We start from the raw sequence: 20,573 nt of genomic DNA on the forward strand, positions 1-20,573 counted from the left end.
CAGTGGCGTTTCCAATGGTAACTACTGTACGGTTGGAGTGGTTGCACAGAGACCCAGGCTACACAGTCACATAATAGCACAAATTAGCACATTATCTGACTGGTGTTGCAACCAGCACCAAGATGTTCCCCAGCTGGGACGACAGAAGGGCTCCACATGAAAAGTTACACAACTGAATTATTACAAAACGACAATGCAATAAGAGAGATGACATCAGTGAAACCAGGTCAGCTCCAGTCACTGATTGATTCTCCGTCTTCATCATCGGTTGTGGTCGTCTTGGGAATCTCCTGAATATGTTTTCTGTTCAGAGAACAATAAACAATGTGCCGCACTCACCAGGGACTTCCTGTGTTGCCCCGTGTTCGTCATGACAACAGTGACGCCAGTCAGTGATTCAGTACAGACGCTTACATCATGTGTGCCCGTCGCAGTCCAAGCCATGTGGGTCTGAGAGCCCTCAACGAACTGAGCTCAATTCATTTCCTGCCTTCCGAGGGAAAACAGGCTCAGCTGCTTAACAGTCCACAGAAGAGGGAATATAATTGAAATCTGAAGTTGAGCTGAATGCTGCTCAGCAAAAAAGACAAGAAATGTTTTTATTAGGTGAAGAAGCTGCCGGGTAAAAAGGTCAGAGCCTCCGACACTCAGGAGAGTCAAAGACTATAAAGTACACACTGCTGAACACTAGCGCAGACAAACACACTTACAGAACATGGTGTGTACACAGGGAGGGATTAATGACGTACGTACACTCTGTGTGTGTGTGTGTGTGTGTCCATGTGTGTGCGTGTGTGTGAGTGAGATGGAAAGAAGCCATAAAGAATCTGCCAGGAGAATTAATATTCTTGAAACATCTTTATTTAAACTTTTGAACTTCAGACAAAAGCAACAAATGACATGGAACAGGACAAATAAAAGAGAGTAAGAAAGAAAGAAAGAAAGAAAGAAAGAAAGAAAGAAGGTGAGAAAGAAAGAAAGATAAAGTGATGAAGAGAAATAAAACCATGCCAATACAGTAACCAGGACTCGCGTCACATCTCTCTGCAAAGAGGAAGTACGTCAAAATAAAAGTCTCTTCTCTACCTCTCACAGTAGAGATATCATTTCAAAGTAAAAGTCCCACATGGCTTCTCTCCTCCCCGATGAGCATCAGGACACTTTGCATAGAGTCAGAAAGACGTCCCATCACCTGTCACACTGTCCGGGTGAAGACGTCTCCATGAGAGTGTGCGAGTGTGTGTCTGTGACCACAGAAGTAAAACATCAGTCTCAGAGGTTTTTGATTGTCAGGTGGATTGTCTCCCCCCCCCCCCCTCTACTGAAATCCACTGTGGATTTAACACACAAACATACACACGTCTAACATAATTTACCCCCCCAGCCCCACGAGCCACACAGTGGCACAGCAATACAAACCATCAAAATACAAAAGAAAATAACAGCCATTACATGTATAATGGCTCATTATTACTGATAATGATAATAATAATATAGTTTAATACACAGTCAGGCACATTTACAATGGCTGTGGAGCAGAAGGAGGGAAACTCGAGGTCATCGCAGCATCGTGAGCTCTCTTTCTCCCTTTCATTCGAAAACGATTGCATTGTGTGTGTACGAGTGTGTCTGCGTACAGTACACACACACACACACACACAACACACACAACACAGGGACAGCATCACCATGGCAGCCACTAGGATGTATAAACAGTCCCGAGCTGAGAGCAACAGATCCCACGTCCCTAAAACACGACTCCTCGACTGGTGATGTACAAGTCAACACACACGCTCTGAGCTACTGCAGTGAGGGCAGTGTACACACACATGTATACACCACTGTGAGTGCAACACAGTAAATAACAAGAGCTAAAGGTTCAATCAAATTTAAGGGATTTAATTTGCTCATGTTAAAATAAATCTATCGCCGAGGATTTCTGTCTCCCTCTCCAGTGCTGTGGTGAGCGAGTGGGATTCCACGTGATCCTGGAAGCATGAAAAAAACTAAATTGCATTTCAGAAAATTCAACAGCATCACGCCCCGTCAGACGCGGTGTCCCGTTACCCTGCGCACACGTCAGAGCCAGGACGGGTTCCTCGATAGAAAGCAGCTCCTAATGGAAACTGTTCTGTGGTTTGGTTTAAGAATAACAGGGGCACGGGTTCAGAGAGGCCGCCGGTCACAGGTTGAATGCTTTTTCTCTGTTGCAGGACACACACATATTTTTTTTGATTCACCATCACTGTAATGAGATGGACTGAGGGACTGATATATCAATGGATAGAGTTATACTCATTTTTTATCATTTGGACGTCCTGATCCTTTAAGAGTCCTCAGTGCTGTGTGTGTGTGACAGGGAGAAAACACCAAACTTCCAGGCAGAAAAAAAAATTGCATTTTTGGCATAAACGACAGAAACGAATGAAAATAATTACCAGGTAAAATAAACTTTACCACGATACCATGTGCTGGACAAGTGCATGAGATGGACAGGCCCAGCTCACAGTTCTTATTATGTGCATATATATAATTACAAATGTTACAGGTGGAAATGTGTGGGCAACTCTACCAGAGAGTTTGATCATGGCTGTCGAGACGCATCTCTGCCTCTGCCCTGCTGAAGCTCCGCGGAGCCGGAGACATTTCTTCCAGGGTTTTGGAGACGACTTCAAAGCGAGTCCAGAGGTGGGGTGCTGATAATGCCCCTCTAAGAATAGAGCAGCTCAGGCTGTGCAGTGAACTGAACTCCCTCTTGGCGAGGTTGAGCCAGTCATTACGCGGCGTGCACGACGAGCAGTGGACGTGCAGTGGCGCGGGCCGGCCACAGAGGGGCGCTGCCACGACCAGCCGGACGGTTTACGTGAGTCCTCCCTGAAGGGAACAGAGGTTTTTAAAACGACTTCCTCTATGAGAAAAAAAACACAGTGACGGGCGAGATGCTCGGGAAGTCGGTCTCTGATGGCAGTGTGTGTCTGTGTGTGTGTGTGTGTGTGTGTGTGTCTGTGTGTGGTAGAGCTGAGCAGCTGACTGTTGTGTGTCTGTGGGGTTTCGGAAGGCGATGCATATCACTGTCCTTATCTGCAGTGTTTCCAAGTGTCCATTTCTCCAACTCCATCAGTGTGTGTCCGGCCTCAGCAGAGCAGCGACTGATCGCAGGTGATTGTCGTCTGGCAGGATTCACGATTACATTATTTTACAGTGAAGGTTTCCTGCATGAATAAAGGTGCATTTGTGTTCTTTTTTTGCACCAGACAAAGCACAGTACTGGTTTACGGTCACACACACACAACAAGAGTCCGTGCTGAGGAACACTCCAGAGTCATCGTTCCACAGATGCCAGAATCATTTTCTCTCCGTCCTTACGTCCATTTGCTTCTTCAGATCCCTCCATCCGAGGGGAACGTCTGTCTCTCGCTCACCATCTGTTTTCCAGGATGAACGGCCAAGGAATTCCAGGGAACAATGTTTTTTTTTTATGCCGTCAGATCAGATATCACCAGTTTTTCCATTTTATTCCCGATCTCTCCGGGGACCTGAAGTTCCTCAGAATCATAGTCGTCGTCAAAAGACCTGGAACAAACACACAGAGTTGAACTGGTTGTAGCTGAAGACACATCATTGTTGCACCTCTCTTTTCTCCTGAATGTTTTGAATATTATTTCGTTGATGTGCTCTGTAACATGCAAATCGATTATAATTTGATTTGAAAAATAATGCTCGGCTCCTTTACCCCTCGTGCAGCTGTTCGTTGGCAGTCTCTTCTGCCACCAGTATCTCATACTCCTCCGAGGCGTATTTATCCCAGTCACACGGCTCCGGACCTTCACTGTCAATGTCCTGTGACATAACATCCAACAACACAAACATGAGGCAATGAAAACAAATACTCACAAATCTACTTCTTTATTTGGAATTAGGAACAAATCCATCAAATCTATGAAAAAGGCCTCATTGCTGGAAGTGATGATGAGGAGATGCTCACAATTCTGGGAACCAAAGGCCAGACCATGATTCATTTAAATGTTTTTCAACTTTTTCAACTATTGTGCAACACTTCTGCTTCCAAATAACAGTGTTGCTGAACATTACACACACACTGCCTGCAGACTCACACCTTTTGCACAGCAAACGGATCCCTCTGTTCATGGTCCAGGTATTTCTCCAGGTTGAAGAAGGTGTCAAAGAAGATGTAGGCCATCCTGCAGCGCTTCAGATCACTCAGAGTTATCTTACCTGGAGACAACAGCACGTGGTTGTGTTATGTTCCCACGGGAGGATGCAAACGACAAACAAGCAATAAAAGATATCATGATTATGAAAGGGATAGAGCGAACTACCTGAGCTCTCAGGTTTGACCAGGTCAAGCATCTGGCAGAGCAGATCCTGGAAGGGCAGAGGTTCGATGCCCATTCTTTCCATCCTCTCACACTGCTCCTCGTAGAAATACTCCAACTCAAACATGGAGAGGACGCCGTCGCCATCTGCGTCCATGCACCGGAACCAGTACTCAATACTAAAGAGAGAAATGAAGTATGGTTACACACAAGTAAGACGGGAAATATTCATCACACACAAACAGTGACCACATATTCATCTGCTCCGTCCCACAGAACAGAGCGACTCATACCTGGTGGGATTCTTCTTGTCTTCCTCAGATATGAGGAACCAGACAAACTCGGCGTAGCTCATCCTTCCTTCTCTCTGCACCGCGTAACCCCTGAAAACAAAGGAGAGCCATTCACAATCAGTGCTGCCATTACAGTGAAGTAACCAGCTCGTCTGAGTTTTGTTTGCTTCCACGTACCGAGTGACGGCGCCCGAGAACAATCTCTCAATGATTCTGTTCGAGGAAGCTGTCAGAAGAGAGAACCAGGAAAAATACACAAATGTGATTTTTGTTCAAATGCACAGAAACAAGTACAAGTACAACAAGTACAGTCACTTGTGTAAGTGGTGTATTGCATCAGTGAATTATATTTTTTGGCTGAGTGGTCATATAATGCAGTAAATTGTTTAATGCTGTTTCACATCAGAAAGCATGAAAATGCTGCGTCCAGGACAAAAAGCTGCTCAAAAATTGAAAATAAGCAAAACTCAGGTTTGTCTGCTTCGAATTCTGGATCTTTACTGGAAGTCCAGCCCATATTAGATCAGCAAATAAATTTTATGTTTTTGATTTTGGAATCAAATTGTCTTTTTCCCCCTCAGGGCCTGATTTCTTTCCTAACAGTGATTTGCAGAAAAGTCCCCAATGCATCTGGTATAGATGAATTTCAGTTGTGGAAAAATAAATCCTGGGCTCAAGCCGCTCTTACCGTGGTCGTTGTATCTCGACAGGTCTTTGGGGTCGATGTAGAGGTCGTGGTCGGCGTCCAGCTCCCAAAACTTGCAGTAGATGACGTAGAAGTGCTCGTAGGAGAAGTAGTCGGTGATCTGGTTGATGTCGTCCTCCTCCTCCAGCAGGGCCAGCGTCTGGAGGAAGTTGCTCCGGCGCAGCTCGATCATGTTGATACGACCCGTCCACGACCGGTTCACCACGTAGAAGATCCGCTGGATCACCTGGATATTACAGGAGGGATCCAAATTAATGTCTAATAAAAAAGTGCCTTTTTAAAAAGGTTTAAAAAGGAAGCTGGATTCTCTTAAACTGAAGCTGGAAATTCCACCAACGATCCCCCACTGATACATTTGTCCTCATTCATCATTCATCTTAGTGAAACATGTCTTTAAGAGGATCTGCACTCCCTGTCCCTGAAATACGACACTTCAGCTCAGCACAGAGCAGATTAGCGTCTATTTCCTGGTGCAGGGACCTCCCTGGGCTACTAATGTCTCATGGAGTGGTGGGTCAACAGGCCCCGGCTGAAGGAAGTGTCTTAATATGGACATGAGAGAGGCCGAGGCCCCTGCTGCAGCTGCAGCGGGCTGTAGGGGGCGTCAGTGTTTCTGTGATGTCACTTCAACACTGACGCACCAGAGCACGGCCTCCTCTGCTCCTCTAGTCCTCTACTCCTCTAGTCCTCTGCTCCTCTACTCATCTGCTCCTCTACTCATCTGCTCCTCTACTCCTCTACTCCTCTACTCCTCTAGTCCTCTGCTCCTCTACCCCTCTAGTCCTCTGCTCCTCTAGTCCTCTGCTCCTCTAGTCCTCTACTCCTCTGCTCCTCTACTCCTCTGCTCCTCTACTCCTCTGCTCCTCTACTCCTCTGCTCCTCTAGTCCTCTGCTCCTCTAGTCCTCTACTCGTCTGCTCCTCTACTCCTCTACTCCTCTACTCCTCTAGTCCTCTGCTCCTCTACTCATCTGCTCCTCTACTCATCTGCTCCTCTACTCCTCTACTCCTCTAGTCCTCTGCTCCTCTACTCCTCTACTCCTCTAGTCCTCTGCTCCTCTACCCCTCTACCCCTCTAGTCCTCTACTCCTCTGCTCCTCTGCTCCTCTGCTCCTCTACTCCTCTACTCCTCTAGTCCTCTGCTCCTCTGCTCCTCTACTCCTCTGCTCCTCTACTCCTCTGCTCCTCTACTCCTCTGCTCCTCTAGTCCTCTGCTCCTCTAGTCCTCTACTCGTCTGCTCCTCTACTCCTCTACTCCTCTACTCCTCTAGTCCTCTGCTCCTCTACTCATCTGCTCCTCTACTCATCTGCTCCTCTACTCCTCTACTCCTCTAGTCCTCTGCTCCTCTACTCCTCTACTCCTCTAGTCCTCTGCTCCTCTACCCCTCTACCCCTCTAGTCCTCTACTCCTCTGCTCCTCTGCTCCTCTGCTCCTCTACTCCTCTACTCCTCTAGTCCTCTAGTCCTCTAGTCCTCTGCTCCTCTGCTCCTCTACTCCTCTGCTCCTCTACTCCTCTACCCCTCTGCTCCTCTAGTCCTCTACACCTCTGCTCCTCTACTCCTCTACTCCTCTACTCCTCTGCTCCTCTAGGCCTCTACTCCTCTACTCCTCTACGCCTCTACTCCTCTGCTCCTCTGCTCCTCTACGCCTCTACTCCTCTGCGCCTCTGCTCCTCTGCTCCTCTACTCCTCTACTCATCTGCTGCTCCTCTACCCCTCTACCCCTCTAGTCCTCTGCTCCTCTAGTCCTCTAGTCCTCTAGTCCTCTGCTCCTCTGCTCCTCTAGTCCTCTGCTCCTCTAGTCCTCTAGTCCTCTAGTCCTCTAGTCCTCTACTCCTCTACCCCTCTGCTCCTCTAGTCCTCTAGTCCTCTGCTCCTCTGCTCCTCTAGTCCTCTAGTCCTCTGCTCCTCTAGTCCTCTAGTCCTCTAGTCCTCTAGTCCTCTACTCCTCTACCCCTCTGCTCCTCTAGTCCTCTACACCTCTGCTCCTCTACTCCTCTGCTCCTCTACCCCTCTACTCCTCTACTCCTCTACCCCTCTGCTCCTCTAGTCCTCTACACCTCTGCTCCTCTACTCCTCTGCTCCTCTACCCCTCTACTCCTCTACTCCTCTACTCGTCGGCTCCTCTACTCCTCTGCTCCTCTACTCCTCTGCTCCTCTACACCTCTACTCCTCTGCTCCTCTACTCCTCTGCTCCTCTGCTCCTCTACACCTCTACTCCTCTGCTCCTCTACTCCTCTAGTCCTCTAGTCCTCTGCTCCTCTGCTCCTCTACTCCTCTGCTCCTCTACTCCTCTGCTCCTCTAGTCCTCTGCTCCTCTAGTCCTCTACTCGTCTGCTCCTCTACTCCTCTACTCCTCTACTCCTCTAGTCCTCTGCTCCTCTACTCATCTGCTCCTCTACTCATCTGCTCCTCTACTCCTCTACTCCTCTAGTCCTCTGCTCCTCTACTCCTCTACTCCTCTAGTCCTCTGCTCCTCTACCCCTCTACCCCTCTAGTCCTCTACTCCTCTGCTCCTCTGCTCCTCTGCTCCTCTACTCCTCTAGTCCTCTAGTCCTCTGCTCCTCTGCTCCTCTACTCCTCTGCTCCTCTACTCCTCTACCCCTCTGCTCCTCTAGTCCTCTACACCTCTGCTCCTCTACTCCTCTACTCCTCTACTCCTCTGCTCCTCTAGGCCTCTACTCCTCTACTCCTCTACGCCTCTACTCCTCTGCTCCTCTGCTCCTCTACGCCTCTACTCCTCTGCGCCTCTGCTCCTCTGCTCCTCTACTCCTCTACTCATCTGCTGCTCCTCTACCCCTCTACCCCTCTAGTCCTCTGCTCCTCTGCTCCTCTAGTCCTCTAGTCCTCTGCTCCTCTGCTCCTCTAGTCCTCTAGTCCTCTGCTCCTCTAGTCCTCTAGTCCTCTAGTCCTCTAGTCCTCTACCCCTCTGCTCCTCTAGTCCTCTACACCTCTGCTCCTCTACTCCTCTGCTCCTCTACCCCTCTACTCCTCTACTCGTCGGCTCCTCTACTCCTCTGCTCCTCTACTCCTCTGCTCCTCTACACCTCTACTCCTCTGCTCCTCTACACCTCTGCTCCTCTACCCCTCTACTCCTCTACTCCTCTACTCCTCTGCACCTCTCGTCCTCTACTCTTTTGCTCCTCTGCTCCTCACATCTATGTACTTTTACAAAATTATTTTGATTTTGTAAATGTAACAATATCACAATGAACAAACCAGTAAATGTCATTACATTTTACTTGTATCAAAAGTAAAGCTGATTATTATTGGTACTTTTCAGAGTGTTATCATATTTCATTAGTGGACAATCATCATTGACCAGGTAAGGTGGATTTATTTGATCTATTTTATATATGTTGGACAGTTTAATCTTCATTATTATATTAATAAGCCCATCATCTGAATGAAACATCTGTAAAATCTATAATATGTAAAGCAACTAGTAACTAAAGCTGTTAAATATACAAAGAAAAGTAAAAGATACAATGTACACAAAGTATAAGTAAAGAGGCAGGAAATGGAAATATAATATAAGTAAAAGTACATCAAGATTGTCCTTGAATACTGCCTCAGTGTCCCATTATATTAGAAAACTATTAAACATATTATAATATTATTAATGGTTGATATATTAATAACTATATTGGATAATAAAATTTACATCAATAATGTAATTTATATATGCCCTCAAATCTTAATAAACAAATAATAATGAATGGTAGTGATCTTATACTGAGCTTTAATATTATGATAAAACATTTAAAGCTAATATAGTTTTTCCTGCCAGTTACCGTTGTGATGTAGCGGGAATGGAATTCAGGTGCATCCTTCAGAAAGGTGAGTCCAGGGTGAGTGTCCACGATGTCCTAATCACACAAACACAAACAGGAAGGAGCAGGAAACCCCAAGTCAGACGAGTCCGAGAGAAAACTACAGAATCTACGTTGATGTGACGTTTACCTGCATCAGAGGAATGAAATCCTCCTGCTCCAGGTAGTTACAGCCAGGTTTGGTCAGCAGGTAAATAAACCTGGATGAGTCATCGTGGCAACTGTGCAACAACCTGCAGGGGAGGAGAGGAGGAGGAGAGGAAGAGGAAGGGGAGAGGAGAGGAAGAGGAAGGGGAGAGGAAGAGGAGAGGAGACGAGTGGGGAAAGAAAAAAAGATAAAGGAGACAATTTTATAACCTGATGAAAGAAAAAACAATAATGAATGAAAAGTCGGATGAAGGTGACGTCTTACTTCCTCCAGGTTGCAATGAAGGAGTGGACCGAGACGAAGCCCGTCCTCTCGCCACCTGCAGCGTAGAACATGGCCGACTTCCAGTAGAGAGGACACCCACAAGCCTGAACACAGACACACACACAAGTAACACAACCATTATTTTACCCTGAAGAACAATAGTGTGCTGCACTTCAGGAGTGTGTGTTTGACACTGCTTGGAAAGGAGTGACAGGATAAAAGCTGTGATGTATGACTCAGGATCTGTAGTCCCTGGTGTTAAGCAGATGAAGGACTGATGTTAACAAGTAAAGGTTGAGGCTGGTAATGTCAGAAGATGATATTAAAACATTATAACATCCGCTGTTTAATTACCGACCTTTGCAATCTTGCCCATTTCATAAATGTCCGCCTTCTCCTCCTCGAACTCCGTGAAGGCCGCCTCGATGGCAGCGATGGCCGAGTCGTGGTTGGCAGCCGGGCCCAGGGCAGGGAGCCCACGGGGGTAGTAGAACCTGGGAATGTTGGCTGCGGCGGGGGGAGGAGGGGTGGGGATCACCGGAGCCGGAGGAGGGCTGGGCGAGCGCGGCGTCGGGGTCGGTGTGGCCGGGGCAGGGGCGGGGGCCGGCGGTGGCGTGCCCGGCTTGTTCTCTAACTTGGACTGGACCTGAAAAGAGAGGAGGGAGGTCAGGTGGGGGGGTGGAGGGGCAGAGCTGGGGCTGATTACCTGATCACACCCCATATTTAGTTTCTCCTTTAAACTGTTGAATGAGAATGCATTGAAAACTGAATCTTAAAAGAAAGAAACCATTCCTGCAATTTTAACGACAGACACGTGACACCACAATCTAGGCACTTATCTCCCGATTTGATTTAACAACTGACACTTGCACCAATTTTACATGAATTCTTAAACTGCAGGAAACTGGAAGTCAATAATTTTCTCACTTTAAGAGCCAACAAACCCCAGAGGAGCAGACAACAAGACTCGACTCCTCTTTATGAGGATGATACACCGATGTGAGGAATGTGCTGGAAAGTGAGTGAGTCGTGAACACACAAACAAAGAGATGGAGCTGTGGCTACAGTCTGTCAGACAAAGGCTGTAACATATAGTCACAATAGTACTGCAGCACGATGAACACACACAAAGGAACAGTCATATGTATTATGACTTGATCAAGTGTATTCAAACAGTTTCTTTGCACGCATCATTTATAATAGTTATTAAAATACGTCCCTTAAATGTTTAATATCTGCAACTGGATGATTTTGTTATCTCCACATTTTATCTTCTGTTCTTCTATTATCTGATTGTAATGATCTATATATTTAACCTGTGACCATAATTCATAGTTATTTCATCTTCCACCTCCACCTGCAACAAGGTGACAAACAACATGCAGAGTCATCTTCATCAGAGGTGGGATTAAAAAAGATATGAGCAAGTAAGTAAAAAAACTTAAATAAAAAGCAGTCACTCTCTGTTGCGGTGTGTGTGGGTGTGTGTGTGTGTCTGTGTGTGTGTGTCTGCGTGCTCCCCACAGTGTGTGTATTGAGCAGGACAGCTGTGGTGGTCCTCCCCCTGTCGCCCTCCTTCACAGCGTTCATTCTATCACTCTATTCCTGCACCTCCTGCCCTATTAATACACTGCTGGTATCTGCCTCAGAGGAGTCTGTCGGCCCTGGCACGTCACTGTGTGTGTGTGTGTGTGTGTGTGTGTGTGTGTGTGTGTGTGTGTGTGTGTGCGTGAGAGATGCATCTACTGTATGTGTGTATTTCCTGTAGGAACGTGTTTGTCAGTTTGGGTCTTTTCGGTCTCGCTCCCCTCGTCCCTCCGACCTGTTGCACCGACTGACCTGTTGCTGCTGGAAGGACTTGATTCTCTTCTTGAATCGCGAGGGGAGGACAAAGTCACACCCCCTGGCCAGATAGGCCAGCTCCCCCCTCAGGTCAGGGTCCCCGCGTAACGACGGCTCCTTGATCATCATGGTGGGGGCCGAGACTTGTATCCCCCCACCAGACAGGGCCACCGGTGCGGCTGTTGACGCCGAGGCTACAGGTGGACCAGGTGGACCAGCTCTCCCAGCAACCACACAACCAGTGAGAGGAAATCGAGTGAGCTGAAGTGAATAAGTCCAACAGCTCGGCAACTACAATACAGCCAATCACCTCAGGACAGTGAAGGAGAATCCAGGACGTGGGGGGAAATCACACACACCCACAAAATCTGATCCCACTCGAATGCACCGGCTCCCAAATCAGGGTCCTGACCAGCAGTAATCCAGCAGAGTATCTGTGCAAAGAGACGTTCCTCCAGACCCCCGTGCAGCCGTGAGGGCCGGACGCCAGCACCATGGTACCGATATGCTCTGTGGCGAATCGCAGCCCCTGCACGGCAGCTCCTATATGAGGCAGAGACCCTCCGGTGTTCCCCCTGTCAGCTCTGGATGTATGTATTTTGGTGTCGTCTCACCGGTGCCTGCCGCTCCAAGCTGCCCTCTGACAAACTGCACATGAGAAACATGAGCCACGCCGGAGTCTGGCAACACACACGCAGCGAACCGGCTGTCCTGGGGGTGAGGGGGAGTGCGGGGGGTGAGTCGGGAGGGGGAGAGGATTCGGCCATGTTGCATATCAGTGTGCAGCGTTTTGCAGGGACCTGAGCCCTCACCCGGGGTCCCTTCCTTTGACAAAAGAGGGAAGCTACAACTGGGATTGAAATCATTTTTTTCTTCGGTGCAAGTGGAGTAAGCTGAAATTTTATCGTAGAGGTAATTCAGGATGGAGTGACACATCAGCCAGTAAAGCACCTGTTGTGGCATCTGTCGACATCCAGTCATCTAACTGGACCTGCAGCTCACTGAGGGAAAGCAACCGCCCCTCTGAACATTCAAATGAGTTTATAGACTCTCATATCAATCATATTTTAATAGTTCACCAGTTTCTAAAATGTCAAAAAATTATTAAAAGATCCTCACAACCACCAGTGCGGCTGCGGCAAGTGATTCTTTTCCTGCCAAGTAACCTAACAAACACTTTCTGAATTAACTTAGTAATTAAAAGCAAATAAATCCCCATCACAAGTCTTATAGCTCAAAGTGAAGTCTTCAAACTGTAGGATTAGGAAAGTTCAAACTAGGTTTAGGAGACTCTTATTAATCAAATTAGTTGCATAATTTTTTTTCTGTCAAATGCGATTTACGCAAAGATATTTCATTTATAATGGAATCATTAAATCCTCTGATTCAAGAAGCTGGAGACCAGGAGCAAACAATCTGACTATCTATTAAATGTCATTACCACATTTGAATTGAATCATTGGCACAAACCTCAGAACCTAAAATACCATGATTAGAATTTATGTTTATGTCCCTATGCTTTTAATAAATTGGTGAAAATACAATACAACATCCTCTATATGCCAGGAAGTTTAGAGTCGGCCCTCAATCCCAGTTCTGCCAAATCAGGCCAGTTCCCCGTCCGTGCCAAGAAGCAACCGGCCTGAGAAAGAGGATCTCTCAGGACAGACATGAGCGGCCTATTTTAATCCTGTCCAGCTAAAAATTCAACTACCCCATTTCACTGTTTACACATTCTGAACTGTAAATACCGACACTCGCTGCTGTCAAAGAACAGGAAACTGTAGATTTCTCAGAATCTGCTGGTGCATCCTGCAGATGTGCACAGACGGAGAGTGCAGTGCCATCTACTGGGCCTCACGGGTAATTAAACTCATCAGTGCTCCTGGATGAAAACTGAGGAAATTATTTTTCCAGACGCCAGAGAGATCTTTAGGGGCCATAAAAACAGATTCACACATTCTCCCACAACACAAACACAACTCTGAAAATGATTTTTAGTTTTATTGCAATTTGAAATTAATGCTTATACCCCTGCTTTGTTATCCTTTGGAGACCTTGTTTGTGTTGTTCCTCCTGCTATACACGTATGGGGATGTGTGTTAGTGTGTGTGTGTGTGTGTGTGTGTGTGTGTGTGTGTGTGTGTGTGTGTGTGTGTGTGTGTGTTTGTGTGTGAGCCACTCTCCAGAAAAATAAGTGAGTCACCTTGTGTTTTAGGGTGACTCCTCTCAGCTCCCTGAATTCTTTGGAACAACTGGACTCTGTACTGAAGCCAAGGTCACGTACCGATCCCACGCACACAAAAACACACACACACACACACACACACACACACACACACACACATTGTCTGCCTTCTGGTCACTTCTTATGAACATAATCTTGGGAACGCACCACTGCCCTCACACCAGCCGCTCATGTCATGTTCTTTCTCTCTCTCAGCTGCTCTCGGTCTGATTTACTGCCCCCCCCCCCCTTCTCTCTCTGCACGACCTCATCGACTGCAGCGATGCACTTGTGATATCATAGAACTCTGGATAAAGAGATCTACGCGTGTGCATGGAAGCGTTGGTGTGTGTGTGTGTGTGTGTGTGTGTGTGTGTGAGGCAGAGCAGATGCCACTGGGCAGCTGTGTGCTCTTTTCCTGCCTGACTGACAGGCATGTGTAAAGCCCGGCCCTCTCGGACTGTCTCCACTCGGTCCTAAAACCTGCCACGTCTTCCTGACTCTGCTTCGCAAACACCTAAATGAAAAACAACTTCATTTACCAAGTTGTGTAAAGATGGAGACTTTTTCCAAGAACAACTGGAGACTGGCTCCTTCAGAGATTCTCAGGTGTCCCACCATAGTATGTGGGTCGGTAGCTCAGGAAAAGCAACTGGGACAGACGGTTCCCAATGGGAGGTACACATAAGGAAAGCACTGATGTGTTGGTCAGTTCCCAGGCCACACACACGTGCATAACAACAATTGTTTTTTTTTTAAAATCTTTTTTGTTTGGTGAAGCAAGATAAAGACATAATGTTAGATATTGGTGCAAGACACAACATAGAGAAAGATAAACTACAGTAAGAAAGAACAACTGACGCCTTTTCTTTTTTAACAGATTGAAGTATTACTCTACAAGATGCTGCACATTGCTCATTTTAATGAAGGGAACATACTGATCTGCTGATATTCCTCCTCTCAAATGACAAGTGGCCTAAAATTGACTTTATTCTTGTATCATTGTGACTTGATTCTCAAAGTGATTTTTTCCCCTAAATGGATCTAAAGCTCCGTCGCAAATTATGTGTTTTATATAATTGTCCTCCGATTAATCTCCTCTTTCTCTGCGGTGAGGATCAGATTTGATTCAGTGTAAGAGATCATTTGGTAGTCAAGTTAAATTAAAATCTTGTTGATTATTATGGAGCCTATAGCTGTAATTTATATGAATAAAAACGCTAGACCAAAACAATGACGCACCTAATAATAAGATGCTAATCTCCCTAAGTGCTGGGATAAGCAGAGAAAGAACAGAAAGAAAAGGTTAAAGAAGGAAGAGGAGAAGTGTTAACGGAAATTTAAGCAGGGTTTAGGTGGTGAGCAACAGGTGGGTGTATATATGTGTGTGTGTGTGAGTGTGTGTGTGTGTGTGTGTGTGTGTGTGTGTGTGTGTGTGTGTGTGTGTGTGTGTGTGTGTGTGTGTGTTGTGTTATGTCTTCAACTGCTCAAGTGCTCAGTGGAACAGGTGAGTCAGCAGCCTCCATGACATTGACCACTTAATGCATGATGGGGAGAGCGGAGGGACGGAGGCCGAGGCTCAGCTGTCAAACAACTGCTGCCTTCATCCGACTGTTAAATAAATGTTGGACGTGCGCACAGGGGCCGTCCACAGGGTTCAATTAGCACACAAGCACATGTGTCCAATGTGTCAGGGCAGAGGATTTATGTGTGTGTGTGTGGCCCGGGTGTTACTCATATAGTGGGAAAAGGAAAAGGACATTTCAGGGTGAAGATGAATGTCTTAAGGTTAAGATTTAAGGTTTAGGATACGGTTAAGTTTAAGTCTAGGCAACTAGAAAGTATGGTTAAGGTCAGAGTCCCCAGGAAATCAATGTAAGTCGGTGTAATGTGCTCTTCATGTGTGAAGTCATGTGTGCGTGTGTGTGTGTGTGTGTGTGTGTGTGTGTGCACATGGCGGCAAGATAAGGAGGGATGAGTCAGTGGTGGATCGGAACACGATGACTCTCCTCACCGTCTCCGTCACGATGGGCTATGGCGACAGGGGTTTGTGTGTGTATCTCATTGAATTCACTTAAAAGGAACTGCTTCTTCCAGGCTTTCAGAGCAGTTAAATAGTGTGAACATGACAACTTCCTAAACAGACAGACACACACACACACACACACACCTGCTCTGTGAAATTGGCTGTCTGCTCTGTGTAAATATAGCCACCGATTTCATGTTTATTTCTGCTTCGGGGCACCAGGCAGACTTCACACACACATATGGATGCACACGTGACAGCACAAACACACAAACACACACCCACACACACACACACACACTAACTTTCTGTTATGCTTGACCACAAATGGGCCTTTATCAAAGTTTGTGATGAACAGCTTAACTGAAAACATGTTTTTTCTTCTCTTTCAACAAGTAAAACTAAACTTTGTCATTTCACATGACAAAGAGCCGCAACCCCCCCCCCCCCCCCCCCCCTTCTTTGTTACTACACACAAACTCACTTTAGAGTTTAGACCATGCCTGCCAAATGCCATCGCCATGGCAATAACCCTTTCCCTGGATTGAGTGGGGGGGTGGAATGCTCCCAGGGTTACCGTGCCAAAGGCAGGAAATGTAATTCACATCGCTGCGCTATTTTTTATTCCCCGTCTCACTTCCTCTCAAGAACACTCACACACTCACACAAACACACACACACACACACAAACACACACGCACACACAAAGTTGCCTCGGGAGCCTCCTCTCCAAACTGGGGGAGAATGGACCCGCAGTTCAAGTGCTGCTTCCGCAATAGATGAAGTGAATCACTGCTGGCCCCGGTTTACATCACATCCGCATCAGAGGAGGACAACATGGGAGCAGTCAGACACACAGCCGCTGCTGCTGCTGCTGCTGCTGCTGCTGCTGCTGCTGCTGCTGCTGCTGCTGCTGCGGCTGTCTGGTAACAGAGGCTGCTCTGTAGTAAACATGTGCCACAGCAGCAACAGTGCCATCTTTTTTAATCAAGCCACTGGAACTCTACATAAGATCCTGAATGATACTGGATGTTTTAGACCAATAGAAATCAAGGAATATGTTGAAAAAATGCCCTCACAACTCGCAAGTGAAGGTTAATTCCTGTAATTTCCCTTTTATCAGGATCGACACCAAAAATACCCCCATCAAAACATTTTGTGCTGCTTTTTACTGGTTATTTGTGCATATTTTCCTACGTACACACCAATATAGCAATATCTGTGATTTCAGGATATCAGCTGATAATATCAACCCCCTCACCCTTCATGCACTCTCACAAGAAGTTGTTCTGAAAACACGTAACTTCACTTTAAGCATTGGGGGGGTTCTTTCTCTGTACTTGTGGTATCACTTTACTTCCTATTTCTGGGAGCGATGCCCGGCCACATCACCGGAGAACCATCTCCCCGTGAATCACCTCCCTCAGCGGGAACAGCAGCCTGTCGACAAGTGATGCTTCATAACAACAAGCTCCACTTGGCCCGGCCGGGACTTTTTTTATATATTTATACACACGCCTATCAGGTTGTGCTAGTTTTGTGTTACCGTTTAATGGCTATCTCAGTGTTTTGAGTGAGTGAGCTCATCCTACATCAGCAGCAGTGACGGCCCCGGGCCTGGAGCTGCAGTGCGAGAGCCGACACTAGAGGGCAGCAGGAGACTCCACACAGCCACCGGCCGAGAGAATCCACTCCTGTCTTTTCCAGAGGGAGGAGCAATGAATGAGAAGGACGTTAGCAGGGAGAAGTGTCAGCGGTGATAAGGAGCCTCTGCACAAGGGATTCCCACGCTGCTGCACAATGCATGATACACATAATAAATCCTTGGGAGGAGATAGAGATTGGACTGAAGCTTTGTGCATAGAAAGTGGGAAATGCTGAAAGAGGGTGCACACAAATCATCTTAACATCCCTTACTCTAACAATATATTATTCCAAAATACGTTCTGATGACCAATTTGCATTAAACACACAAGTTCAGTGCAAGTATCTGCAGCACTTTCTCTACCACACATCACCGACACACTGCCGGTACAGTTAGGGTTCAGTGTCTTGCCCAAGGGCACCTCCGCACGTGGACTGGAGGAAGCCGGGGATCGAACCATTGACCCTCTGGTTAGTGGACGACTTAATTCCCAGCACTTAATTTAAAGATCAATCATTTTAAGGCCGTTAATATAGTAATAAATATATGAGGTAGAATCACACTGCTTGGAAAATAAAACTGATTCATAGATCATCAGACGCTGGTGATAGTTCAACAATCATCCTGTAGATGGAGCCATAAGGAGTGAGCCGGACGCTGTGCCCTGTGTTACAGTGGGAGCTGAGAGTCACGAGAGGGAAGCAGCTGTCCACATGTTACCATGTCCGACCGGCCTGACACACAAGGTGAGTCTGGATCTAACAGAAGATGCTGGAACCTGAGATTCCTCATCTCAGTTTATTCCAGGGTAAAGTTCCTAAAAGCAACTTGGCTGACAAAAGCTAAGTTTGATGGAAATAACGAGAATGTTAAATCTGTTTTTAACCAACAACAAACAAGTTTAAAGAAGCGTTTAAAGTTTCATTTGTTCTAGAAATAAGAAAAACAAAAGGCCTAAACTACAAGCAGCTTGTATTTAATTCCCCTCAGAACTGAATTATTCACACAGGCACATAAATAGTTTCAGGGTGGGGGGGGGGGGGGGGGGGGGGGGGGTAAATCCTGACACGCTTGGTGAGAGCATCTCAGAAGCTTGGGCACTTTTCTGCAGGAAAACCCCCGGCTCAGTTTGGGTGGAGCTGGGTCAAGGGTGAGTTCAAAGGGAGAGAGGAGGGGAGGGTGGAGTTAAGACGAGGAAATAACCCTAGGGAGATTGGTGGAGAGGAAAAAAACAGTTTCACACACACACACACACACGCACAAACGCAGACACGTACGCACAAGCAGCCCCGACTCCATCAACGTGCTCTGTATTCTGAAGAAACTAAAACAGATCCAGTCTCTTTTTGATTTCCCCTGGTGCCGGGATTCTGCAGCGGAGCCCCCATCAGCCGGTCGGATTGCACAACATTCTGGGGGGGGGGTGGGGGGTGGGGGGGGGGTGGAAGGGGAGTTCCACCGAACACCTACTCCTTATGAACATATTGTGATGGTTTCCATGGTGACACAGAGGGAGGCCCGGGGAGTTACGCAGCAGTGAGGAAAAAACAGTAACATGCATTAAAGAGTCAGGTTTGTCTATGTGTGTATGTGTGTGTGTGTGTGTGTGTGTGTGTGTGTGTGTGTGTGTGTGTGTGTGTGTGTGTGTGTGTGTGTGTGTGTGAGTTCCACGAACAAAGCACAACCTGCACTGGGAACAGCATTTGGATGATATCCCAGTCTGCACCGGGAGTGGTGAATTATGATGTCAAGGGCTTGAAAGTGCTGTGTGTGTAGATGTGTGTGAAAATATCCCCAAGCCAAAACTGGGAAGTTAATGAACAACTCCAGCGTTTCTCTCTCTTTTGGGATGTGTGTGTGTGTGTGTGTGTGTGTGTGTGTGTGTGTGTGTGTGTGTGTCAGTATATGTGCTGGTGTGTGTGTGTGTGTGTGTGTGTGCATATCACAGTCAGAGTGGTGAATAATCCATTGTCCGGTCTAACCTTGGATGGTATGAGCTGTATTGGAAAACTCCTCTCACACATAGCAACACCAGTCCCTGTCTGAGAGTGCATTGTGTGTGCGTGCGTGTGTGTGTGTGTGTGTGCATGTGTGTGTGTGTGTTGTGCACCTAGGCTGAATCGGGCGTATTTCTACGCTTGGCTGAGGGTCCTGCTGTGACCTTATTTCCTGTGGAGGCAGCAGAGGAATGACATCATCCTTACTCAACCCAGAGTCAACAATTGCACACTGCTGCCCCCCCCCCCGCAGCACACACACACACACATGCACTTTTCTCGTTCTCTTTTCTCCAACCCCCTGAATGTATCCCTCTTTTCTCCGAGCCAACTCCTCCTGCTGTCTCGCACATGAATTCATTGGGCTTCTCTGTCTTCCTGCTGTTTCCTCTCTGTCTCCACACTTCTCTTTACTTGCGGCTTCCATCAGTTTTCAAAGACTGTCTGTGCCAAAAAAGTAGCAGGTTTATTTCTCAGAGATCAGCGGTTAAATTTCGGTGTGACGAGGAGAGGGATGGAACTGCACCACTGTCAGATGTGCATGTGAAACAAGGGCATATCCACAAAGTGATTCTTTATTTATGTGCTTTATGGAAATGACCAGATCACATGGTTGAAATTGTCCTTTATACACACTCAGGTGGAGACTGCTCTAAATGTAGGGTTTGTAAGTTGTTCCAGAAAGTTTTCATCAGTTGACAGCTGGTGCCTGTGGCTCTCGCAGGAGTCTACCAACCGATAAGTTACCAGTTACAGGTTTAACTTCACTTTATAGCGGAGAATGTCCCAGTTATGGTCCAGACTCAGGTATGGCCAGAGTCAAGATGGGAGCTCTACCACATCCTCAGCCGTTTCCCAGAGGAAATCATGCACCACTTAACTGACCAGTGCTGTTGTGGCCTAGATACACGTCCACTGCAATGGACAAAAACACTCCAAGCATCAGTGGGTGGATTAAGCCATCAGAGTGGCAGCCAGGAGTCAAATCACTTTGCTCTGAAACAAAAACATTCAGGTCAAATTTAGATGCTCTCAAATTTCTGCTCTCATGTTTCGCAAAAATTGAGAGAGGGGAGGAGAAAGAGAAACCGGCATTCAGTGGGAGGCAATGACCTGAAGTACCACAGCCCCCCCCCCCCCCTTCATCACTGCTGCCCCCCCCCCCCCCCCCCCCCCCCCCCCGGGTTTGACTGTTGTGGCCTCACCTCAGATTTATATCAGCTGGCCTCCTTGTCTCTATGCAGATTAATGGTTCTG

General features: G+C 47.0%; 1 protein-coding gene across 1 annotated transcript in view; it reads right to left on the reverse strand.

Moving 5' to 3' along the window:
• Nucleotides 1-843: 843 nt before the first annotated feature.
• The window catches only part of ppp2r3a (protein phosphatase 2, regulatory subunit B'', alpha), a 57,996-nt gene continuing 38,266 nt past the window's right edge, over nt 844-20,573 (reverse strand). The window contains exons 4-14 of the mRNA XM_053435078.1: nt 9,938-10,225; nt 9,580-9,683; nt 9,298-9,400; nt 9,129-9,203; nt 5,319-5,562; nt 4,808-4,856; nt 4,631-4,720; nt 4,341-4,516; nt 4,118-4,236; nt 3,734-3,840; nt 844-3,573 (exon numbers count right to left, since the gene is read on the reverse strand). Of these exons, the coding sequence (XP_053291053.1) occupies nt 3,477-3,573; nt 3,734-3,840; nt 4,118-4,236; nt 4,341-4,516; nt 4,631-4,720; nt 4,808-4,856; nt 5,319-5,562; nt 9,129-9,203; nt 9,298-9,400; nt 9,580-9,683; nt 9,938-10,225 (1,452 nt within the window). The 3' untranslated portion in view covers nt 844-3,476. The remainder of the gene's footprint in view (nt 3,574-3,733; nt 3,841-4,117; nt 4,237-4,340; nt 4,517-4,630; nt 4,721-4,807; nt 4,857-5,318; nt 5,563-9,128; nt 9,204-9,297; nt 9,401-9,579; nt 9,684-9,937; nt 10,226-20,573) is intronic.

Source organism: Pleuronectes platessa, chromosome 11 (genome assembly GCF_947347685.1).
Source record: "Pleuronectes platessa chromosome 11, fPlePla1.1, whole genome shotgun sequence".
Taxonomy (NCBI): Eukaryota; Metazoa; Chordata; class Actinopteri; order Pleuronectiformes; family Pleuronectidae; genus Pleuronectes; species Pleuronectes platessa.